Below are 26,735 nucleotides of genomic sequence, written 5' to 3'. Positions count from 1 at the left end.
CTCTCACTCGTGTCCCCTCCACTCAAACCACCAGGATTTCCCACTCCAGCCGAGATCTCACTTTCCTAATCCAGGACTGTCACATCTACGATACCTGCTCTTCTATTTTTGAGTTATGTTTCTATTGTGCATCTGCCCTTGTGAAGGACACAGGGATTTACTAGTCAGTACCAAGAAAAAATATCCATCAAATAAACTATCCTACACCTGTCTACTTTACTACCCAATCAATGAGATCTCTCTCCATCAGTTACACTAATGGAGAATTATATGGCATTAATTAATGTTGTTGGGCTTCAAAACTGTACAAAGCAGGACAACAGCATAGAGATGGAGAGGGTTTCATTTTTAAGCATGCACACAAAAAAAAACAACCCTGCGTACAAATGGACTGACTGCAAAGGGAAAACCCAAATTATTCTGCATCCTTTTATTGAATAGCTCCTTTTCCAAGAGTAAATGGGATCAATAATGAATTAGATTAATAAGACAAGTCTGCCATTTCCTCTGGGACGTGGCGGCAAGTATGTGCGTGGACACAAAGGATAGACTTCAAAACCAAATGTAAGGCTATGCACAGTGTGAACTTACAGTACACCACCTATTCGACAATAACTGCCTGTCTGCACAATGAGAGGTAAATGTCTTTGCATTTATTGTGTGGCAGGAATCTACACACAAGCAGTTACTCAGAGGAACTGACCTGCTATCATAACTTCAGGTCCAAATTTTAAGCGGCCAGGGGGCTGCGTGCCCAGGTGTGTGTCCTCAGGGCCACACAGGGATGGCCAGAAAATGGTATTTAGAGGTTTGCTTTTGGGAATTGGCTTATAGGCAATATATATATGCATTAGACCAACAGTCCAGGGTGGCAGCAAGGGTTAATTGATTTCTACAGACCTGGCCACACAGTCGCATAATTCTCACAGGGTGTCTAACACAACAAGGCTAACGGATATAGGCATAGCCTGGGAAATAGTGGGCATATACCACACTGTTCCGTAACATAACACGGTGACACCAGCTCACAAGGCCCAAGAGAGCAGGGGCCTGAGGTTCCAGTTTTGAGGGAACAGACCAAATTAGAAGAAGGCCTCGAAAACCCAAATTAGGATGCATGTATGTAATGTATTTGTGACAAAAAGGAATATGCTGATAGAACAGAACGTGGACAGTATGATGACCACAGAGAGACCAATCCGCAATAGCCATGGATCAAGAGTCATCAGGAGGGGAAAAGAATACAAAAACAGATTTTAGAGCAACAAAGGGTTCCCCATCCCTGAAAAGGGTCCCTGAGATGGAAACCTGAGGCCACATGGACAGAAGGGTCCCCGAGAGGGGAACCCGAGGCACCATGGACAGAAGGCATACCACCAGCCCGTCTCATCCACCAAACCGGGGAGAGGAAGGGGGAGGGAGGGCCACCTTGGCCTCTAACCGCCAGGCTGCTGCCATATGACATTCAATAGAACCTCAGAGTGAAGCTCATGTCCTGGCCAGACGTATCTCGACTCTGATGACAGCTCTACGATTGGTAGCTATAGAACTGCTTGTATTAGTCTTTTCTGCTATCACTGTGTATCAAGAAATTTGCCTATTATCGAATGGAAAGGCTGTGGTTAGTGCAAGGGTTTAGGTCCACCCAGAACAAGGCCTCTGGGTCATAAATCCAGTGGTAATACACACCACATGGCCTACAACTCCAAACCCCTTCCCCCCAGCCCCACACACACTGCACCACCATGCACCCCACCCAACTGCGCCACACACGCAGGCACCCTGCACCCTACCCTATGTTCCCCAGTCATGTGCTCCCCTGCAGCATCACACCTCAGGCACCCCAGGTGCAGGCTCCCCAGCACTGTAAGCTGCAACATGCTGCACCACCCTGTCCTGCCCCCTGCAGAGGGAGCCAGAAGAGGGAGCTGGGGCAATGTGGGGAGCAGGAGACAGATGGGAGCCTGGGTGCTACAATTTAACCCCTTGCTGGCATCATGCAGCCCACAGGCCACCAGTTGGACTGCCCTGAGTTAAGATATTATGAGAGATCAGACCCCAAAATGCAAATTAATTCAAACAATAAATTGCAATGTAATCTGAATAACATCATGTAATTTGAAAGCCCCATTGATTCTCAGGTTACAGCACACTAGAAAGGCTCTTCTTCCACTGTAGCCTTGATATTCTAGGTCCACTCTATCTTGTGGGGGCATCTATCCTCAAACACCTGTGCCCAGTAGGGTAACTTGACTGAAGTCACGAGTTATTCTGTGGCACTCCACAGCAAGCCAGAGCGATGTAAAATCTACAGAATCGAGTTGTCATCTGTCTTCTCCGCAAACTGCTCCTCCCTAAACCACAAAGCAATCTAGCTTCTCACACTGCTTAAACCTTGCTCTCTTTTAATCTATCATAATTAAATCCAACGTACTATTTGTGGACATGCTGATGGACTTCTTGTGGCACTGCACAGCTGTGTGCTCTGCCCTGAGGCACTTAGGATCCGGACGGAGAACAATTCAGGCTCAGCACCACATAAGGAAGCTGGATCTTCCAAGGTGCCATGCACCTTTCAGCTTCCAGTGGCTACACGTTCTTCTAATCCAGTTCCTTCTTTGCTCATGCTCTCCTCTTCTCTAGGCACTTTAAGGAACAGCTATATAAAATTCACAGTGCAACTTAAGCCAGTCACTGGGCTTTGTTTCCCTTTTCCTATTCTTCCTCTCTCTTCAAAATGCCTTTTTGCTTCAATACCTTCAGGGCAGGAAGCCTGCTACAATCCATCACCCTAAAATTTGACGTCACATTTGTTTTTTCTCAGTATAATTCTAATCCGTGACACTTTCCAAGCTCTTATCAGAGCTCAAGGTCAAATATAATTGAGCTGCCGATGTACGTGCAAGTTTAATGGAATCTTTCACAATTGGCTTCATAGAAAATAAAGCTCCAGAAAAGAGAATTAATATTTCTTTTTTTTTCCCCTGCACAAGCATTTTTTGATGAGATCCACGGTACTTCTACCTCAAATTCCCAAATACTGCCATCTACATTTGGGGCAGACGGGGAACTAGAAAGGGAGGAACAAGAGGAGGGAAAAAAATGAGACGGAAAAGGGAACTGTTACACTTCAAATATTGAAACACCATTTAAAGATTCCCCTGCACTCTGGTTTCAGCAAGCAGGGTGGGACAGTATAGAAAGTGGAACATCTTCAGCTTTTTTCGCTCTGAGCAATGCACCTTTTCCCCCTAAGAAAGCACTACACTACAACTCAATCCCGTCCCATTACTGCATATTCAGAATACTTATCCCCAAAAACACTATAATACTGTCTCAGTAACTCCATATATTAAAGCCCTCAGAGTCAAAATAACATGCAAGGGGAATCCAGTGAAAACCCTTATCAGTCAGTTATTTTAAGTCGAGTTTGATTCAAGAAGGGAAAATGCTTTTTGGACTTCTGATTTGATTTTATTTTATTTTAACCCAATAATATGAAAAACAACTTTGAAAAATGTACATACAGTAGGATTATACCCTAAGTGCTAAACATGATCACTCTCACCCTAGGTTAAAGCAAGTCTCTATTCCAGACAGCTGCTGTGACCTTTGGGCCCAAATTTGCCATGCAGCCTACTTTTCACTCGGACAAAATTTTCAAGCCAAGGTTTCTTCCAGGTAGGACACCTGCTGAGCTGCATTTCACCAGCAGCAGTGAAATCCTGAGGATTTCCAGACTGAGCTGGAGGGAGGCTACTACTGTGGCCTCTGTTCCGGCTCTCCTCTATGTTGCTCTCCCCATCCACACAGAGCAAATGAAGCAAAGGAGGCTGAGAAGCACATTCTGCAGCTTCTTGAAAGGGCACTATCTCCATCTCGATGGCTAGTTAACAGTGCTAGGGTGAGTAAGAAGCAAGACACACCACCAGGACCAATCACCGTCCCATCCACTTCATCTCAGGAACTTTGCTTGCTCCCTACCCCACTTGAGCACCTCAGCCCTGACTTCTTCATCACTGCCCTGCTCCAGTCTCCTCATAAGCTGCATACCTGGACTTTCCCCGCAAGCACACATTACAGGCAGCAGGAGATAACATAGTCAGACCTTGTTGCATGAAATGAGCTCCGTCAGAATTAGACCCCAAAAACACATCTCTCAGAACGCAAGAGGATTTAAATCGGCCACACTGTGATAAAGGAGAAATGGAGCCTACTGAATCTAACCACTTAGTCTTGCTATTCTATAACGCCAACTAACATGACAGAATCGCTCCTTTCTGCCAATTAAAATTTCTGCCCGTCTTGTTTCTACTCTATCGGGTTTTCTCTGTGTTCAGCCAAGATAAACAAATGGGTTCCCAAAACGACATCCAAGACAAAGACTTGCCTTGCACATTTTATGGATGTTTCATTTCCCTCCTGACACTCACACAACCTCCAGTGCCAATAAGAAAGAACATTGCTGGCTGGCTTCTCTTATGCATAAAAATTGACCTTGGCTAAATAACTGAGTTTCCTGTTTTTGGAGGAGACGGGAGAAAGGGGCTTTGCTAACAAGTAACCCACATAGGAAGAAAAACCAGTAAGGATTCGGAGTACATGGCCAGTGGCCTGGTTTCCAGAGGTGCTGAAAGCTACCAATTTACAGTGACAACAGCTGGAGTTCTACGGGCAAAATCCTTCAAGATGCAAAAATTGAGTCCCTAAACTAGTTGGTTGGAGAATTCAGGCACGAGCTTACAAATGCCAATCCACTGAGGCTACATAGCACTCACTCTGCTCCAGTTAAATGGAGATTACTTTCCGTTCTTTCCTGTCCTTCACATTTTGTGTTGTAAAAGGCCACTCAGCCTGGCTCAAGCATCACGGGAACTGCTGACAAGTAAGGACTACACCACATCGCTGTTTGGTGTTTGAGAGGGAGTCCCATTCAGCCCCCAGACAACAGCAGCCAGTAACTCAGTGGCTAGTGCTGTAATCAAGACAGACCCAGGATAGTAGAGTAAATAATGTTCCAGAAAAATTTCCCAGTGATGTGTGTACAACTCCCTCATTTCTTTTCTAGTGCTCTGCAGGCTACAGAGATTTTGATTCATATTGCATTGGTGTCCACTTGGATACTCCTAAGAGTTCCATTAAGAAGAAGGCTAGCCCACACTTACCTCTGAATTGCTTGATCAAGCTCTGATGGTTTTCAATAGCTTCCTGCAAGATCCTTTCAGGTTGGTCCAATTTCCATCGCCATTCTGTACCCACAGGATTTGTATGGTGCCTGAAGGAAGAGATACTGGATTGATTTGTTGCAAATTGGTAACGTATCAAAGAGACAAGGATTTCTTTGGAAGATATACTTTATTGGAGACCAACTGCAGTGCTGGGATAGAGTTAGACAAGCTTTCAGAGGCAAGACGTTCTTCTTCAGGTCTGAGGAGAAAAGCAAGCACACATCCATAGTAAAAGGGAATTCATAGAGCTGTGAAACATGAGGGGGAGAAAAATTCCCAGGCATAGCAGACAAATGGTTACTAGAGGAAAAGAAAGGGATTACTGGGAGATCAATGCCTATCCAAAATGGGGATGGTCTTTATCACCTTTGTGGTATGTGAGAAGAATTCAGAAATCATGTAGATTATAATGTGCTATAAAATCAGTATCAAATGTTAAGTCTTGGTTCCCAGTGTTCAGCCAGCTTATGATTTTTTGTTCCCAAGCCTGCCTTTTAAAACGTATCAAAAGCAGTTTCTCTACCACTCAGATAGCTGTAGCATCATTTAAAAGGCAAGATAACATAATGATACCCAGCCACACACCTGCAAAATCCTACCACTAGCATTAACCTACACTAAATACACCCCTGCACTGGCACTCAATTTTTCTTGTACCCAGACAGAGACCTGAGCCTTGAGGGTCACTTTGAAGCCTAACTTCATCATGTGGATTAACAGCAGGGGTTTGTTGATCAACCAGGATGACACTGCTGCCAGCCAGACCTCCCCAACAGAGAATGATCTAGCAGTCACAACAGCAGGATACATTCAAACAGGCAGGAACCAAGCCTTTTAGCTGGACAGTGAGATGCAGGTGCTGTCCTCAATGGCCAATGAAAGGACTGGTATTATTACACAACAGCTGTACAGTCTTACCCTTCAAGTGATGTCCCAGAGTCAAATGGATATCAGCCAGCTTAAAATATAAAAAGGAATTGGGTAGCTTACAATATGCCAGAGATGCATCTGTGATAGATCCAGTTAATTTGCAAAATGTATTCAGCTGGAGGTTTTGTTTTGCTTCTGTGATTTATTACCTACAGAATTATTGAAACTGGACATTTAAAACAAAAATGCACTAAAATACACTGCAGAAATAAAAACAACTGATCTCCTACATGCAAGATAACTGGAACAGGCCCACAGTGTTCAGCCTCCCTACCCAACTGACGGCACTTTTACTAATCTCATTTCTCCTAGCTAGTTTAGTCCCCACAGACTCTTTTTCTACAGGCCATCCACTCTGGTGAGAATTTCTGCATTTCTCTGCAGTTCTCCTTTAGTTTGGTAGAAGTTCTATAAATCCACCTAGAGTTAACAGAGCTAAATACCAGACATCTGAACTGCCAAACCAAAAACCTAGAATTACTCCATTTTTGCTTAATTTGCATGTCGCCAACGGCAATGCAGAAAGGGGCTCCAGCCTATAGACCTGATTCTCTTCTTGCTTTCACCTGGGGGAATCAGAGGTAAATCCTAAATCAATAAAGTTAAATTGGGCAAAAATACGAAGGGGGGAAAAAAAAAAACCTCGGGCCCTAAAACTTCACCTTTCAAAAATAATAAACGATTTCTGTGCTTCTCATTCTCATCTTTCTTTCCCTTTTGGAAGCCCCAGTATAAGAATTTTTCCAGTAATCCTCTTCTTTTTCTCTACCCCCTCCCCAAGCGTGCTCATATTTGGAACTGAAAATCTCAAGACTGCTGGTTCATTCTCAAACTGCTCCTGTATTTTCTTGTTTGAGAGCCAGCACTATCAATTTCAGCCCAGCTTTGAGAATAGTTTATTAAAGCATCAGAGAAGGAACAAAATATTCTGCTAGAAACAAAATATTCTGCAGGAGTTGGATAGGCAAAGAATACAGAACGAGGCCTACTAGCTAAAAACCTTGCATGGCTCAAGTAATTCAGTTCAGGTAATAAACCAATCCAAACAACTTACTACCCTTGCTGGGTCAGGGTATTGAAAGTACCTTTCCTCCCATGCTTTACCTGTGGCAAGTTTTGAAGATATTTTTGATGTTCTAAGGGTGCCTGCAAGAGTCTGCTCCCAAAGTTTTTAAGCATAGGTTAAAGAAACACTTTTCTAAGATGGCTTAGACAGGTGATCCTACGTTGAGCAGGGGGTTGGGATTGATGATTTGCTGAGGTCCCTGCCAGTCTCACTTCTCTATGATTCTTAGAAAAGGATATTTCAGAAGTGGTTTGACAAGTGTTTTCTGACCAGCTGACCTCAGTCTTCAATACAGTTCCTCAGCTGCCCCAAAAGACTTGCCTGTGAAGCAAGACCATACCTTTGCAAATGATCACTTGCCATTTTCAGGCTTCCAGTTACACATAGTAGTTAAAGTAGGGCAGGAAAGTGCAATCCAGAATTAAAGAGCAAGTCTGTGCCCAATGAACTCAACCAGAAAGCTCCCATTACTTTCAGTGGGCTGTAAAGGGCGGTGGGGGGAATTAAGGGGGGAGAAGCAAACCCCTTTAACTTTGCATTTTGGAAGGTTCAAAATTCTTAAGTGGGCCTTCAAACCAAATGTACCTTCTCCAGGTCATGAACATATTCTCTTACTGACACTTTTCCTTCTTGCAACAAAGATGGGTCTCAACGTGAAGCAGTTCTTTTTTCGGACTTTCTACAATTTGTTTTTTGATGCTGCCAACATGGAATTTTTTTTGTCAAAGCTAACTATAAAAAAGGTATTTATACAAAAAAACTCTTACTTGTTTAAATTACAAAGCTTATGCCATGCATATTTAATAGGCTGACTTGGCAGAAAAATCAATAGGCTCTTGATGGACTCTGGACAGCCCTTAATTGCAAGTGTCGTATAGACCTTGATTTTAATGCATAAGGGTTTAATAAAATACACTGGGTCATGTCTACACGTGGCTTATTTGGCATCTGCAGTCCTCTTCAATGTGGAAACCAAGCATATTTCATGACTTTGTAGATCGTGCTTCCCAATCGCTGGCAGAGCCAATATTTCGTTCTCACCCCTTCATTCACTAGCAGACCCTAAGGCCTCCGAGAATACCTGCATAAGTAACTGCTCAAATCCTGACCAAGCAGGTAATTGTGGGCGACTTCCTTGCCCTTTCAGCAATAATACATTATGCTAAAAATTACCTGTTGTATTAGATAACTTTCAGATTCAAACCATGCCCACTAAAAGAGGCCGCTCTGCTATTCTGATTACAAGTCATGATTGCTTTAGCACAATGCTGTGAGAAACTGATGAAAGACAGAAGCTAAACTCCATTGGGAGTTCTCAGATGTCCCTTGGCAAATCAATATGGCCTACAAATGAACCTTATTTGTATTCTTGTCAGTCCTTTGATCTATCTGTATCATTTACCAATGCTACCAATGACCCTGGCACTTAATCATAACTTTCTCAGGAAGGGCTGCAACTGCATGTACAACTCCCAGATCATTACAAGTTATTTTAATGAAGTAGCTGCTAGTTTACTACCTGGAGCAAATTCCATAAGCACTATTAACTCTGATAATGGAAAAAGGTCAGTGAAATTACGGCAAAACCTTTACAGACCAAGGAGCCTTTTTCCTGTTCTAAAAAAAGAAGTCTCTCAATAATAAAGATATAATGCAAGAGAACTGGAAATGTGAGTCTTTGCCTGTCCAGGAAATGCTTAGGTTGGGAGAAAAAGCCAGAAGAAAGAAAACATTAAATTTCCATGGACAGCCTGGAGAAGAAAGTCGCTGGGGACTGGGAGTCAAGATGTTTGGAAATAATTGTGGCTCTTCAGCTGACTCTCAATACAACTTCCGGTTATCCTTCCTGCCTGCCTAGTATTTGTCAAGTCCTTTTGGAATAAATATTACTAATACAAAGAAATATTTTACTTTTCTGATAAGAGGAGCTCACCTAGGAGGAAAAAAAGAAAAAATGAGTGTTGTTAATTATAAAAACCTATTAAGGTTCCTCTAGGAAAGTGCACAGTGCTATCAGTGTTTCTACAGAGGCTTTCTCCTGTTAGATACTAGATATAATTATTACCTGTGAGTGGTGGCTTACGTTTAGAGCTGGGTGAAAGTATTTTCATAAATGGGAAATTCAACAAAAATGTTTTAGATTATCAAATTGAGTAAATCTGACAAATAGTTCTGCTGAAAAATACAGGAATCATTTCAAAAGTCTTGAAACATCTTACGAAAATCACAGTGAAACATTTCATTTCTGAAATGCTAGAAGTTGGCCATTTTTTAAAAATAAAAAACTTTGACCTCGTTTCAAAATAGCATCCTTTTTGTTAAAAGTTTAAAGAAATACAGTCTCTTGCAGGATTAAGAAACCCCAAAATGAAAGATTTCATTTTGTTTCAAATAAAACAATTCAAGCTGGCCCACAATAAATGGAATGGTTTCTCATTTCATCCAAAAAACCTCCCCAAAACCACACACCTATAGGTTTGTTTCTGTCAGACCTTACGTTTCTCCTCCCTTCACATACAAATTTCAGCCCTTCGTTTCAAACAGTCCATCATTTGTCCAGCTCTAGCTAGGCTAGCACAGTGCAACAGAATTGATAATGATCATCTTCTATCAGCAGCAGTATTTTTAAGCCATAAAGATACCTTTCTATTGGTTAAGTGTTGCTTGCGGTATTTTGCAGGCTGAAATGTGGAGGAAGGGAAAGAGATGGGCGCAAGAGTGACAGAGTTACTTAGAGGCTACTTTTTCTAGTGAAGTCCTTCGAAATGCATGCGTAAACACTAATAAAAGAGAAGTGCAGAAGGAGCAAACCAATTCTGAAATGTGTACTCCCAAGTATGAGACCAAATCCCCAGAGCTGACGGGAGAAAAGGGCTGCAGGTACCTAGTGCCTCTCAGAGTTCTGCCTGGTGATCACATATGCAATATTGCTTTCCTAAGAAGATACAGATAACAACCAATGTCATCTCTTAGAGCCGTTCCTTAATTACCAGGAATGACAGGATGTAGAAACTTCTTTCAGATCAGTTCATAAGAATACTTCTAGCACTCTGCCAAAAAAGGATGTGTGAAACTAGATGCCAGTTCACCAAGCACATACTATATTTAATGGAGAAAAGGGAGCATTTGCAGTTTATTACAGTCAGTGTTGATGCCATAGCACTCTATTACAAAAATCAGAGTGAACATAGAAGTCCAGCAACATAAAAGTATGAGACATTAAATAACTCTGTTTCAGGAGATGAAAAGTATGGGTTTCAATGCCAGGAAGCTATTAGAACTGGAAAAAGAATGGGAACATGATTAATACCTAGCTCCTCCAACCCGTTTTTCTTCTATGGAACCCCAAGTGATTTACACACCAGAAATGCATCATTATTCATACTTTATAAACAGGGAAAACTGAAACAAAGAAGTAAGTGACTTAAGGTCAACCAATAAACTCACTGGTGGTGACCAGATTAGCACCTAGATCTCCTAGGTCATACTCTAGTACAGGGATCAGCAACATTTTTGGGCAGAGTGCCAAAAACACGCACAACCTTGACGTGTAAAATGTTGGCATGCCAGGGACAGATGGCAGGGGCCTCACGAGGAGCCCGATCCTTATTGTGGCAGTGCAGGCCTGGCCCCTTCGACAAGGTTGCAAGTGCCAAGCAAAATGCAGTCATGTGCCACGCTCTGGCATGCTGGCAGAGGGGTTGTCTACCCTGCTCTAGTTCCTTCGACACTGGACCATACATATGATTGCTCAGTCGCTCAGTGGCCCAGTGTGTCTTCAGTATCCTCATCACTACCTAACGCTACCCCCAGAAAAGCACTTTGGAAAGCCTCACGTAGAAGATTCTACTTACATGCAAAGCGTTATTGTACTGACTCCTCCCTCATCCCATACTTCCTCAGTTTGGCAAGACAGGATCTAACTAGACGCTTATACCACGCTTGGAGCACCTCAAATAGATTGCTACATCACTAAGAGAAGCAGCAACAGAGTCCAAGGAGCCTAGAGGACTCTGAAAGGTGTCACACATTCACCCAACCTGCTCCACATTCAGACACCTCTTTGCTAGTGCACTGTTTCCCCATTTATTGCTGGTATCAGCCCCTACACGGGGATTTTGAAACTCATCTATCTCATTCACAGGAGCATTCCCCCTGGTGTCAGATAAGAGGAAGCATTGCAGCATTGGGCCCTGTTAACAGGTTGAAACTGGTGGGACAAATTTACCAGTTATGCAAGGTAAAATAAGTCACTGAGCAACAGTTCAGTCCCGTGGTTTTACTAATACCAAAAGGCTGAACACAAGAGCAAACCAATCCAGATAACGTTATTATCCAGCTCCCCTGTTTTTGTCAACAGAACTATATCTTAGGAGATGATGACGCTTGGCTTATTAAGCAGAGGTGGATATTGAGACCAGAAAGGGCTCCTCTTCCTTACTGGCCTCAGTTCTAAATATGTTCGGTGACTACACTCCACTGCTGCCCACTCTGGCGATTTAATCATTGACATTTCCCTGAAAATCCTCTGCTTCTGGAGTCATTATTAAATGAGGATCTACTGTTTTAGCTTTGTTATACAAAGTTAAGAGTCAGGATATGAAGGGGGGGAGGGAAGGAGGGCAGTGGGACGGTGGAGGTTGTTGCCATTGTTTATGCTGTTTCTTTAAACCTCAGGACTCATAGGGGCATGAATTTTGAACGCTGGCTTTGGCAATACACACTGAGATTTTATACACTGTTGTTACCGAGAAATGTGAGGTACCAAAAGCTCAGCTCACTGTATAGTGAAGGCACCGTGGCCTTCAAATATTGTTGTAAACAACATAAAGCTAAAAGAAGAAATATGAGCCAATTTCTTTATGGGCTATTTTACTCTGTCTGCTTGCCTCCTACTCAGATACAAAATAATAAAACATATTAAATGAAATCTTATTCAACTGCTCCATTTCTCCACAATAATTGATTAGGTTTTAGATGCTCAGCCAGAGGATGTAATCAAATCAGCTTTGTCTAGTGATCAGGCCATAATAGAGAGAGTATCGGAAAATTCAGTCCACATTTCAAATCGACCAAGAGATGCGGTCACACACTTCTCTGTTTAGACAACAAGTTGAAGAGATGCAACAAATGCAATGAGAGTGCGTGAAAGAAACAGTGAATGGTGACATGCTTTTTTTGTCAAATGAATTACTAGTTAGGTGTGCTCATGTATATTATAGCAATTGAGGTATTTCCTCCTCCCATTGCAAGAGACTTGCCGTCTTAAATGTGAAATGAGAACACCCTTAAACACAAAGACTACCGCTTGCCTGTTCTGAAGAAGCTACTGTATTAGCAGATAGCAGCAATGCACTAAAGAAAGTGCGGGATGAGTTATCTTACCAATCACTGTACAGGGCAGGACAGAAAAGAGTAAACAGTAAAGAGACAGAAAAGGCCATTGGTGTTTTCCAGCAGTGGTAAAGAGTGGTATTAGACTAACAAAAGGCGTGAAGAGAAAGCATGTGGTGAAGGGAGTCCAGCCATACTGTTAAAATTAAGGTCCACCCTGCAGAGAGAGTTCTTGCAAAGGACAGGATAGCAGTCCCACCTAGACACGCTGCCTTCATCCCAAACAACCACAGTTGTAAGTAGCCAGCGCCCCCCCCATCATATCTGCTCTTGAGCCAAATTAAAGCCATCTCTTGCCCAGAGTGATGGAAAGGAAAAACAAAGGGCTCCTTGACCTTTTCTCCTCCTGTCCTGGGACAGCCAGAACATGGCTCCAAGGTTGTTAGAGACGCTGGAGGAATCCATACATGCCTTTGAGTCAAAATCCTAATGCAAGAGATCAAGCAGTACAAAATTCATCGCCGTCTTATCTGTAACAGCATGCAGAGCTGACTGGCAGGGCCAGCTAGAAGCAAAATCTATATTTTAAAAAATAAATAAATACTAGCTTTGGAGCAAAATCATTGACTCGTGTATCTCCAACAGCACAGATGGGAACTAGCAATTATAAAAAGGTAATGTATTAATACTACTCCAGCAGGAGGGTCTGTTGATACTTCTACATTTAGAATCATCTGTCAGTAAGTTCATTTAACTTAATGAGCTCGCCATGGCTGATTGTTTTAAACAGCATTACCCAGAAGTTGAGCTGAATGTGGTGTTTATAAATTGCGTTGGCTTGCCACAGGTATACAGAGAAGGCAGCTATTATGTAAGATTCCCCCGTCCCTGTCTCCACCCCAAATATACATGTCGCTCTGCCAACACACTACACTACAAGCCAGCTATTCCACCCCCCGCCTGCAGACGACTCATTAGCTGCTTAGAGCAGAGTTTCCTAATAAAGACTAAAATAGGACTCTAGTTCTTCTCCTCACAAACTTGGGATTTTAAACAGGCTTGGAAGGTGGGAGGACTATTGTAGCAATGCTGCGTCACCCCTAGTGTAGTCAAGGAAAGAAGTGTGTGTCTGCCAAGTCCAAGCCAAAGGCAAGGAAACCCATGTGTGATAGAACAAGATTCCAGCAGTTCTCCAAGCATCAGAGATCCAGAGACAGCACGCAGCCCACATAAATGGTGCTTCAGGATTCATTCTAACCAAAGCAAGTTCTGTCTTCTATTCCTTATAAGAACACTGTATTTTCTGTGCTTTTTCGGAGAACTCCAAGCCTCTAGTATTTGAAGGCTTCGCAATAGTGAACCAGTATCATTATTCCCATTTTACAGGTGTGGGACAGAGGCCCAGGAGACCAAGTACTTTGCCCCCAGTAACATAGGCAGTATAATGGAACCTGGGTCTCACCCCGATTCTTGAACCTGGGGCCTCAGCTTGCCACTCCTCCTGGTCTGCCACCTCCTCAGCTGAGCACTGGGGTGGACACAGGTGAGCAGAACCCATTATCTGGGCCTAGTGAACTATCTACTCTTTGCAACTGGAGTGGCCAGCCAGGGCCAGCTGATCCTTTACCCCTTCTATAAAAACCCTTGACCGGGAAGAGGAAGTGTCCGAGCAACAAGACTGAATCTTGTACCAAGATTGCCTTGCCCTTGGCTTGTGCCCCTACCAACTCTCTGATGGATTCTCTACCTACCTTGCTCACAGACCTGGAGTTCGGCCTGACCCTTTGGCTCCCTAACCCAACTCCGGTTTGATCTCTCAGATACCTAAGCCAGGTGGTCTCCTGACCCTGTGCTCTGCCCTCTTTTTAACGCATGGATCTCCTGGATTTCAGCTTCACTACACTTGGACTCTGCAGACTCCCCTTAGATCTTGGTTGCTTCTTCAGACCTTGAGCAACCACCAGACCTGGCCACCCATGACAAAGCATGAGCTCGGCTAGTGCTCAAAATTATCCTGTAAGCTGTAGCCAGATATCCTCATAAAACTGATGAGGAGGCCCCCCGCAAGTGCCTGGAATTTACTACAGATCCCAGAGGAAACCAAGAACATCCATCCATAATGAACAGTCTAATGAGACCAATTTCATCCCCACAAGGTAAATATATGAGAATGTTTCTCTGCATCCTTTAGAAAAAGTGATTAGTTTGTGCTGCCTTCGTCACTATTAGTTAAATCAATTTCTCAGTATTAGTTATGGTTAGAGCTCCTCCATTTCCAGGATTTTTAGAGTAAAAAATAATATCCACAGATTTGTGTGTCAGTCATACAGTGGGTGTCAGCCTGGGCAATTTATCTCAATGGCTGTTATCTTCCAATTGACACATGCTTAGCATCTCGGATATAGTCTCAATCAAAAGACACGTTCCTGCCAATAGGCTATACTAAAGCCAGGCTATTATAGAGGGAAAAAAACACTTATTACATCTTCTGCAGTAAAGCATAAGGTACCAAAGAGCTCCACTTTGGTTGTTTCACTGCTTTCTATTTGGCATTTATGAAATGCCCCCTGTTAAGACTGGATACACAGTTATGCACTGGGCAATTTTCCTCTTATTGGTGCTGTTACTGCTACACAGTTAACTCCACTGTTAAAAACTGAAGTCCAGAAATGAGAATAATGTTCTGTTTCCAGCTACTGAACTATTATTTATACACTGTGGAAAAGACTGGATAAAAACACTTGCTAGATATGCTGTTCGGTGACTCTTTTCAAGCCATGAAGTGATAAAAGCCTATCGGACTACAGTACTAATTAACGTTTTAAATTAAAGCTCCCTGACATGGATTTAAACATGGTTAATACGTAATGATTATACCAAGCACTTACATAATGGGGATGTATACTTTTTGGAGTACATCAATAGCACAGCATTATATTGCTGCTGTTGTTAAGTATTTGCATTATTCAAAGTTGTAGACTATCAAAATCAGCAAGCAACTGACGCATATCAGTATGCAACTTTTCTCACGAGCTCATCCTAATCATTCAGACCTCTGAACTGAAAATGAGTGGCGACTAAGCGTTCTTGGACAGAAAGGACAGCCAAGTCAGGTATAGCTGGAATGATACTAAATTAGTTCATCAGCTGCAGAAAGAATGACTGAGAAGCTTTCAGCTCCTCCCATTCATCATATTTTCATATCGCTGTTTTTATTTAGGGTCAGGCCTCTCCTACACTCCCCAGTCTGGCAAGAAACTTCACTGAAGTCAAGCCACTTGCCTGAAGGAGGACTGCTGATGCAGATCTGATCTTACAGCTCAGATTCTGATAAAGCTCATTCACCCTTAGGGCACTTTTAACAGGGTAATTCATCTTCTAAGAGGGGTCACTTTGGTGATAGAAACATACTATTGGGTTTTTGTTTTTTTAACTGTAGTCTTAATAAGCCACCAGTTAACCTGTTTCACTTTTCAACTACAAGGTATGCTATTGAGTTACTGGAGACAATACTTAGAAAAAAGGAAGAGACAGAGAGAGAGAGTGCATGGCAGTTTCATAGAATATAAAACATTTAAAGATACCAAATTCTTGCACAACATGGAAGCTGATTCTTATTTTCTAACTGAAGCAAGTCCCAAAATGAATGACTAGGAAATTGCCTTTTTATGCATTGAACATAACCACTGCAAGAGGGGGGAGCCCTAAACGTAAAGGTAAAAGGAGTGTAGGTTGCATATTCAATTTCTTGGTCGGCTCTTGCGCGTCAGCTTTAAAGACTCAAGAAACTCAAAGATGCTTTTGAAATTCTTTTCCTACAACCCCTACGTATCAAAATAATGAGAACATATATTAGATAATTAGCTTTCAAACTGCACTTTGTAAAAGGATTTTTTTCTTTTTCTTTTTTTTTTTTAAAGAAAATAATATCATCATAATGGATTAAAAACTGGAAGAGAACTGGAAGAACAGTGAGGCAAGCTAGGTTTCCACAGGCCAACACATAGCCATGCTGGACCACAGCCATGTGTTGCCAGGCCTGACAACAAAACTCCATGCTATAAAGAGTTCACAACAAATCAGAACTGGTCAACTGAAACACTGCTGTTTTGCTTTTTTAAAAATAGGTCTGCAAAATTCCTGGGAGTGGTGGTTTTTCTCATGCAGAGAATCCAGGGAGAGATATTGTAAATGCACGAGTAACACGCTATGTAATGGAGTGATGCTCCCCAAAGGCAAAGAGCAGCAGTACCTTACCTCCAGCAAAATACGCATTTGTTCGCACAAGCCAGGCTCGGGGTGGCCTCCATGCATCGGTGACTCTCAATGCCATAAAAAGTATGTTTGTAGCAGCCTCCTCTGCCTCGGAGCATCGACTAGAAGCAGGAAAGAAAACAGAACAACACAGAAATTTAACACACGGTCTACAGCCAAATGATGCAAAAAGTCAAGCTGCCTTGGAAAAAAAACCAAGCAGCTTTGACAGCTCCAGCTTTATTTAAGAAAGGAAACCGTGGAACAAATTTAGTCTCAGTGTAATGGACATAATAGAGCCAAAAACCAGAGTATCAACAAAGCTGCTTAGGTACTCTAAGAAAAGAAAACTTCATTTAAAGTAGAATCAATGCCTTGCAACAGAGGTTAAAGTTCCCTCTACTGTAGTACCCACTACAAAGCATTCCCCTTCAAGCTCTGCATCCTTTGATTTTAAATTATGTCATATCCATATCTACTGTCCATATCCAATGCCAACCAGTCATTTGCTCCCCTAGCAGCTGTGCACTTTTCAACTAATAATCACCATGATGTTCTAATCCATCTAGGCAGAAATTCTACAAGACAGGCTAACTTGGGAGCCATAGGTCACACCAAGGAAAGAGACAGTCTTTTTGAGAAAATTCATGGCAAACGGTCATACATCAGTGTACACTATAGCACAGGTGTGGGCAAAATGCAGCCCGCCAGGCCATTCTATCCGGCCCGCGGGACCACGAAAAAATTAGAAAATTAACATTTATCTGCCCCTGACTGCCTGTCGTGCGGCCCTTGATGGCTTGCCACAACTCAGTAAGCGGCCCTCCGCCCAAAATAATTGCCTGCCCCTGCTATAGCACCTTATACATGTCCTTATACAAACACTGATTCAGCGCTCAAACATTTGACTCTCCTTTGCTAGAAGGAAACAACTGCATCCTTTAGTTTAAACATTAATTTTTCACGTGCATAAGCATACACCAGTGTCTTTTACTCAAGCGTGTAGCCATACTAAATTTTCTCTATCAACACCCAAACGAACTGGGTTAAACCTCTTAGCATTAAAAGGAACATTACTGTAAAAACCTAGTACAAAGAGCAACAAAAATACATTTAAAGGCTGCATAATAACCTCCCACTAATTTTTAGTTTCCTAAAAGACTAGTACCTTTTCCAACTCTAATTCAAATAAATAGCCTGATCCTGTAAACTCTCATTCACACCAGTAGTTGGCTTCACCGATAAAACCACAATATTATTTTGACAATGGGAGTGCTGCACTCATCCTGTAGGCATTTACAATCTATTTAGAATGCAAGTTGCTTTCTGAAATTAAGACCGCCTTTCATTCAATTAAGAAATACTAATAAACAGGGGACAATCTCTACCACTATAAAATGAGGTACAGGAATATAACAAAATAACTTGTAATCAACCTGAGCTAACAGCCCCACAGATTCAAAATTAAGTCTCATCCCATAAGAAAGGCAATACAGGTAACAAAAGTTTAAGCATGTAGTTAGATTAAGAATAAAAAGGTTTATCCCATTCCCCACAGAAGATGCCAAATGTCATACGGAAAGATTTTAGAAGATGTGTATTTTTTGAGACCATATCATGCATATAGATCGTATAAAAACCTACAATCAATGATCTAATGACAAACACAGAAATATGAATTTTGAACATGCTAATTATTTTCTATGGCATGCCTAAGAATAAATACTTTTAACTGAGATATTCTTGTCCAGTTTAAATGAAAAGCAGGCCTGATTCTGCCTTCTGCTGGTTTAAGCCAGGACCAGTTCTATTGAAATCAACTGAGGAACATTGGGAAATTGGTGACAGAGGTCAAGCAAACTGATTTTCCAGAACCCATTTCTGCTGTAGTTTATTCCACTGCCATACACCCAACCCATCTAAAAATGGCATGCCCCCATCTAAACACAGTGTATTCCTATTTACTTTTGTTAAATGGCTTTTATAGCGCTACTTGAAGTCGTGGCACTCTCTAACAAACCCATTCATTCTCCTCTTCTCATTTGCAGCTTTAACAAAGTCTCACAACTTTTTTCTTTTAAGCATCTCATAGCCTGCTCTTATGTTAACAAGAAAACAAACAATAGAAGGAACAAGCATCTAAAGAAAAATGCAAACAGCAAAAAGTTAGCTGGATCAATACGCCTTACAAAATATTCATGATAGTACAGCAGGGTGCTCTTTAAGCTATTCATAGGTGAGGATGTTTTGCTGCAACACCTCACTGATATCAGGCATTTCAATAAAAAAAAAAAAATCATCATTCAATAAGCTCTTTTGAAAACAAACACAGCTAATAATGCAGCAAAGGAGGGAGAGAGACCAGAGAACTTACTGCTGCCAGTGCACAGGAAACAAAGATGTGACAGCACTTTCAGTAAGTGCTTATTCCCACGGCCTTTACTTTTAATAATATTGCACACATCAGTAAATTGCATGCATGCTACGCCCAAAATATGTAACATTACCTAGTCACCAAGTGGGAAAAGCAGATCCTTTACAATGTCCCACAATACACAGAACTGTATGACTTGGAAAGGGAAGCCATCATTTATATCTAATTAATTAAAAGACTAGCAACAGCGTAGTTACTTTTAAATAAAGTTCATCTCACTGTTTGACAAATCCTTAGACACAGGGAGGAATATAGCCTGAGCAAACCAGAAATATTAATTACAGAGAGATTTCAGCAGCCTGCTACACCTATACTAAGTTTAATGCTGCAATGCAACTGGTTTGCTTTTTCAACCTTGTTCTTTCGATAACGTGTATTCCTGTAGACAGGGGTACAACAATGGTAACAGCAAACACCCCAAAATGACACAGAGTAGCTCTGACATCTGTGTCTCAATCATATATATTTCTACCCTAAGTGACAGGGATTTAACCTACCAATGCAAAATGGCAGCCCAGAAGCCAATCTTACAGGAAATAGGTTTTTAAAGATTATTTCAGATACATGACTGTCACACCTTTAGGTCTCTAGTACTTTCCTTTTGTTAGGAGAGAGAGAGAGAGAGAGAGAGAGAGAGAGAGAGAGAGAAAGAAATACCTTTGTCCACCGACAAAGCTTCACACCAGAATGGCTTCCAATCAGTCTGTAGCCTGAATAGGAAGAGGGAAAACAAATAATACAGCTGATTTTAAATGTCAGTAATTGGCACAAAAAGGGAATCTATTCCTTAGGCATTAACCTCTTACTGCTGCTACTCCTCTTATCCTTCCCCTTCCCCCATCCCTCTGCATATTGGTTGCATATTGAATCAGCACCAATAAAAAGAGAAATTTATATTATTGGCTACTGGCTTTTATTGGCCGTTTAGTTAATAATGTTCTCCGATAAATATAATTAATTATGCCTTCTGGCCGGATCCCCTGGACACCTAGGTTTCCTCTCGTCTGCAGGGCCGGGCCCCTGAATGGCTGGGTTCCCTCGGGAAACAGCGGGTTTCCCCTTGCAGGTGGGCAGCATTCTAGCCTACAAGGGGTCCTGAGTGCTTGTGTGTGCCTACACGCATGTGCATTGCCAGACAATCGGATAGCATGGAGAGCAGCTCCTTGCAGGTAAGTCTGTGGAGGGGAAAGAGCATGGGGGAGGGAATGAGTGTGGGGGGAGGGCAGATCAAGGCTGGAGGTGCTGCCCAGCCAGGGCAGTGAATGGGACCTGGGGCTGGGGTGGGGAGCGGGATGGAGCCACAGGCGGCTTGTTCAGAGGGTGCTGGGGGGTGGGAGTGGCTCCCCGCCACTGCACACACCCTTGGGGGAAGCAGGGGATGGGGCATGAGCCCCCCCCCCACAATTTGTGTGCGGGGCAGATGTAGGCTGCTCGCTGTGGGCTCAGGGCTCCCCACTTTGCTGCCTTTCCCTCGGGAGCACCACACCAGCCGCGTACCCCCTGCCCACCCAGCAGCCGTGAGGTCAGCAAATTGTGCCTCCTGCTGCCAGGTGGGCAGGGGATGCGTGGCTAGCCTGGAGCCACCAGATCAAAGGCCACAGAGCTGAGAGCCCCAAGCCCACAGTAAATGAGCTTTAGTTTAAGTGCTGCAGTCACCATTTTTAAGCACAGGGATGCTTTTAAGCAGGGAAGAGCTAAGTGGGGCGAGGATGGATGTAGGCTGCCTGCTGTGGGCTTGGGACTCTCTGAGGTTTTTTAAAGACCTTTAAAAATGCATTTTAAAGTACTGATACAAATAAACCTTTTTTTTTGGCACGTGCCAGCAACCTCCAGCGTCACATGTAACCAAATTGGTTATCAAATCAGTACCGACTGATATGGCTGGTTAATAATTGGCTATTGGTATCAGCCAAGAAAACCTTTATCTGTTGCACCCCTACCCCTCTGGAAGTACCAGTAGATGTGACAATAAACACTGTGAAAGGGATAAAATGGAGGGAAAAAAGTCTGCACACATCACTGTGTCCCTGCTTTTTCTTACTTCCTGCAAATCCAAGATGTCAGAAGGAAAACCACATAGCTCTAGCTCATTCAAAACACCAACATTTATCCACGAAATGGAGCTGAGTCCACCCTGAATTCAGACAGGCCAGTAAATAAGCAAGACAGTCGCTTGCATATTTATGGTGGGCACTAGAGGCCTCAAGACAACATTGTCTGAATGACAGAGGAAGTATCTTCATCTTTCTTCATTCTGGGCAAAACTCTCCAAGGATGGAGACTCCACAACTTCTCTGGGTAACCTGTTCCAATGTTTTACTATCCTCCTAATGAGAAATTTCTTTCTAATATCTAACAGAACTTCCCTTGCTGCAACTTGAGACTACTGCTCCTTGTTCTGTCATCTGCCCCCACTGAGAACAGTCCAGTCCCATCCTCTTTGGAACCCCCTTCAGGTACTCAAAGGCTGCTATTAAATCTCTCCTCAGTCTTCTCTCCTCCAGACTAAATAAGCCCTATTCCTCCACCCTCTCTTCATAAGTCATGTCCCCCAGCCCCCTAACCATTTTCATTGCCCTCTGCTGGACTCGCTCCAATTTGTCCACATCACTTCTGTAATGGGGGCTCAGAACTAAACAGTACTCCAGATGTGGCCTCACCAGTACTGAATACAGGTGAATTGTCACTTCCCTTGATCTGCTGGTAACACTCCTACCAATTCAGCCCAGTATGCCATTAGCCTTCTTGACAAGGGCACATTGTTGGCTCATATTCAGCATACTGTCCACTGTAACCCCCAGGTCCTTTTCTGCAGAACCGCTGCTTAGCCAGTCAGCTCCCAGCCTGTACCGGTGCATGGGATTGTTCGATCATAAGTGCAGGACTTTGCACGTGTCCTTACTGAACCTCATGAGATTTCTTTTGGTCCAGTCCTCCAATTTGTCTACGTCTCTCTGGGTGTGTCTACACATGCATTAGATCCAGGAGTGGTTTACACAAGTAAACGCTCCCAGGTAGGCATCTACATGTGCAGGAAAGCAGGAGTAGATTTGCTGCTAATGGCAGCAAACAGCTCCCACTTCTTGAGGCCCTATAATGGGCCATTGCCACCACCAGGGGAGCTCTAGGTTCCCCCTGGTTGCTAGCTCAGGGGTTGGCAGGGAGTCACTTGCTCCTGGCTGGGGCTAGGACACTACATCCTGCCCCTGGGGGTGTTGCCTGCTGCCAGCGCAGGGACAATGTTCCCCTGTCCTGGCAGCAGGGAGCTTCCGGCTCCAGTTCCCCAATCAGGGGTAAGGGAAAGAGCTGCAGGGGAGTCAGCTCACTGTTAGCTGTGCTACCAGTGGATCGAGGCAGGGGATGGGGACTGGGACCTGCCCATCCCCCACCTCACCTTCCCCACAGCTCTTTCTAAGCCCCGCACCTCAATCAACCAATCGAGGCATGGGACTGGGACCTACCCCTGACTGAGACAGTCCCCAGCCCACAGAGTGGGGGCTGGAGAGCCTGTTCCCTGCTCAGTTCTGGGTGGCGAGCTGGGTAGTGAACAGCCTGGGGAGCCTGTAATAAGGATCTCCCAGCGCTGGCCTCAGTCACACAGCTGACACTAAGAGATAAGGGTCTCCCAGCCCCTCCTCCTTGATTGGGATGGCAAAGCGGGGCTGGGAGACCATATCAAAAGCCTTGATAAAGTCAAGGTACACCACATCCACTGGTCTCCCCACATCCACAGAACCAGTCACATCATAGAAGGCAATCAGGTTGGTCAGGCATGACTTGCCCTTGGTGAATCCATGCTGACTGTTCCTAATCACCTGCTCCTTCTCCAAGGGCTTAGAAATGGATTCTTTTAGGACCTGCTCCCTGAATTTTCCAGCAACTAAGGTGAGGCTGACTGGTCTGTAATTCCCTGGATCCTCCTTTTTCCCTTTCTTAAAGATGGGTACTACATCTGCCCTTTTCCAGTCATCCGGGAACCCTCTTGATTGCCATACATTTTCAAAAACCATGGCCAGTGACTCTGCAACCACATCAGCCAACTCCCTCAGCACCCTCAGGTGAATCCCATCCAGCCCCATGGATCTGTATATGTCCAGCTTTTCTAAATAGCCCCTAGCCTGTTCTTTTGCCACAGCTGGCTGCTCACCTCCTTCCCAAGCTGTGCTGCCAAGTGCAGTGGCCATGCTCATTATGCACTGAATACTAGTATTACCTTAAATTTCCCTCTCTGGAATGTGCTCAAGCACCCAGATGCCTGCACAATAAAAATCACCTCCAAAATTAGAAGATGCATGAAAAGGATTTGGAAAAACCCACTGGGTGCCATTCACACCATGAGCCAGGCTGTTTACTCAGTAAGGCAGATTGGGCATGCCTAAACCTGAATGGTCACCTCAGCTAGTGAGTTTTTCATTGCTAGTTCCAGCAGATGTTTCTGTTTCTGCTCTTCAGCCAAATGAAAGTCTATGAACCAAGTCCTCCTCCTTGCCAAACTGCATGAGCTCAACCTAAAAACCTGCCAGTCAGCACAAAGAACCAAGCCCTGCCAACCCTGGGGAAGGGAAGAACTTTTGTTTTTACAGTCCAGCCTTTACTTACGAAGTTGTTGGACACTCTGCATTATGACTAGATGGTGGGGGCAAATGGATCTCTGCCCCGTTTAGCCACCTCTGTAACCCCAATGAGATCAAGCCAGTGTGACAGTTAGTATTAAATAAGGGTGGCATTTGAGTTGGATGGACCTGCAAGCTTAAACTGCGTGAGTAGAAAAGGAGGTCATACAACATGCATAACACCCATTAAGGGCTACTCCTGTTAGTAATTGAGCAGCCATCCCTCCTACTCAACTCAATGAGAGTGGACAACTCTCAGCCCCACAAAGGAGCAGCCTTACGATGCTGTATTCAAAGTTAAGAAAAAGTTAACGAGGGAGAATCAACTACTGATGGTCAAGACATATATGGGCCAGGCTGATTAAATTTAATGGAGCTATACCATCTTGCACAGCTGAGTCTCTCTTGTGTCCAGAATCTGATTTCAACTGAGAGCCCCCCCAAAGGTTGCATGTTTTTTTTTAAATTTGTATTAAACAACTTGTGTCAATACAATGCCGCATGCTCTTCCTTCAACCAAAAGTTCTGAACCAGATCTATCAATATAATTCTGGTGCTCTATGTTTCTATGAGAATCAGTTACTTATTCAGGAGTTGTGTGTAGTTCATCAGCAGTATTCATGCGAGACTTCTCTTCTCCCAGATTATAACCCTGAACGTCAGTGTGTCTTAACATTATTGCCTTTTAAGATAGAAATTATATTAAAAATAAATTGAAGGCAAAATCTACCTGCCTGAATCCCCTATTGAGCAGTGCAAGGTAATGAAACAATGAGAAATTGTGACAGGTGATGAAATCCTGAGGCCTAACCTCCACAAAGCTTATTTCTCCAGGAAAGGACTACACAGGAGAGCACAGGAGGACCCTGTGAGCATCCACAATCCTCCCCAGAAGACTAAGAGAATCCCACACCTTCATCAACTCTTATAACTTGGCTCCATACCAAAAGGGGCTGGAGGTCCTCAGCCAATTTTAGTGATGAAAAGGGTCTGACTCATCCAGGTAGCCTCTGCCAGGAATCAGAGCTTTGGGGATTGGAAGAAATATCATACGGATCTGCAGAGCAGCTTATAAGCAATTTAAGCAGCTGGCAAGCCAAGCTCTTTACTAGTTGGGTAGATTGTATGGAAGGTTTGGCAGGAGTTACCCATACAGCCATCCTAGTGAATTTAGGACCTGCTAAGTATTTGCAGAGTCCTAAGCCAAGTAAAACTTCTCTCTGCACAGACTGACTATATTTAAATAGTGTATGTATGGACATTTTAATTAAGAAAACACACACTCAAATTTCAGTAAAGCCCATTATCCATCAACACGGGCAGCAAACCAGCTTAAGTTACTCAGGCGAAGAGAATACAAAAAACTGTATGAGAAATACTGGGTATAATTGGTAATGACACCAGATTGTAGTTGTTTAAAAAGACACCATCAGTAACTCAAGCCAGCTCACCTCTTGCATCAGTCCTGCCACATCACTTTCACTACTACTCTTCCTTGGCTCTATGGCAAGTCTTTCTTAGCCTAAAGCACTCAAAAAATTGGTTTACAATGGGAGTCTCAGATCCAGCTCCTGGGGTCTTTTTATCTGAGTTTATGCTGACAACAGTCCCAAGGACATGCCTAATGTAGTCAGTTGTCTTTATTATCAGTTCCTGGGTGATAGCAAAGAAATTGTAAGTTTCTTACCTTTTAAGACACCTAACACATAAACAACAAGCTTAAGCCTGTGCTTTCAGTACAGTAAAAGCTCTGTTATCCGGCATCCCCCAGGAACGGGGGATGCTGGATAACAAAATATGCCAGTTAATTGAGCAGTCCCAGCTGCCACTTCTGGGGCGTCCCTCTGCCCCTGCCAAGGCATCGCTGCCCATCCCATGGGCCCCATGGGACAGGGAGGCAGGCCCTGCGCAGCCTGTTATGCCCCTGGGCCGTGAGGGCTCAGCAGCGCAGGCTGCTTTGCCCTAGTCCATGGGAGCTCAGGGAAACCGGAAGTGCCGCAGTGGGCACTTCCAGTTTCACTTTATCTTACAAGCCGGCATGCCAGTTAGTGAAGCATGCTGGCTTGTAAGATGCCGGATAGCGCAGCTTTTACCGTATATTCCAGATAATAAAAAAACCTGCTTTCTGGACAGTATTCTCTAAGCACAATTTGGTGGATTGTGCCTTGGAACATCACTGCACAAATGGTCTGATTAATTCTTCAACAACCCGGTATTCATAGAAGTCAAGCCCCTAAAATATCTTAATCATGAACAGGATCAGAAGACAACAAAAAATCCTTACGAACAGTGCAAGAGCTTCAAAAGCAGGGATGTGTTTACCACATCAGCCTACTCTGAATGATGCATTCCGAATAAGATAGAACCTGCCAAACATCCATGAATTTCTCTAATCAAGTCTGTGTTATAACAGGCATGACTAACAGCCTTCAAGTCAGCTTTTGAGAGAAATGGGTGTAGTCTAGTAATAATGCTAAAACTGATAACTGTTGGGTAACAGTCTGTTCCAACAATCGAACCAGAGTCTAATATCACAGTCACATTTTCAGAAAGAAATCAACTAATAAGCTACCACAGGGGCAGGCAAAATACAGCCTGTGGGCTGCATCCGGCCCTTCAGGCCCCTAAAAAAATTATATTTATTTGCTCCTGGCTGGCTGTCAAAGATGACAGAAGCCAGGGTGGTAGGACCCAGGGAAACCAGTGGCAGGACAGAGCAGCAAGGCTGGCCCAGCCCAGTTGCGCCTGCTCAGCCCTCAACCAGAAGCCTCTGCCTGCCGCCGCTTTCACTGCTTCCCTGCATGCCAGCCAGCCTCCAGCACCACATGGCCCCCAGCTGCATCACTGGACTGTGGGAACATGAGGCTGGTGCCAAT

The 26,735-nt window shown here is 43.5% G+C and overlaps 1 protein-coding gene across 2 annotated transcripts in view; it reads right to left on the bottom strand.

Moving 5' to 3' along the window:
• LOC109293449 (S-adenosyl-L-methionine-dependent tRNA 4-demethylwyosine synthase-like) overlaps positions 1 to 26,735 on the bottom strand; it is a 172,609-nt gene that overhangs the window by 107,768 nt on the left and 38,106 nt on the right. For both annotated transcript variants that reach the window (XM_019511364.1, XM_019511365.1), the window contains exons 9-11: positions 19,904 to 19,956; positions 16,816 to 16,934; positions 5,166 to 5,275 (exon numbers count right to left, since the gene is read on the bottom strand). In XM_019511364.1, coding sequence (XP_019366909.1) covers positions 5,166 to 5,275; positions 16,816 to 16,934; positions 19,904 to 19,956 — 282 coding nt within the window. The remainder of the gene's footprint in view (positions 1 to 5,165; positions 5,276 to 16,815; positions 16,935 to 19,903; positions 19,957 to 26,735) is intronic.

This window comes from Gavialis gangeticus, unplaced genomic scaffold (genome assembly GCF_001723915.1).
Source record: "Gavialis gangeticus isolate Ggan-Ray unplaced genomic scaffold, GavGan_comp1, whole genome shotgun sequence".
Lineage (NCBI taxonomy): Eukaryota > Metazoa > Chordata > Crocodylia > Gavialidae > Gavialis > Gavialis gangeticus.
The sequence above is the reverse complement of the archived record's forward strand: the minus strand, read 5'-3'. Positions and strand labels throughout refer to the sequence as shown.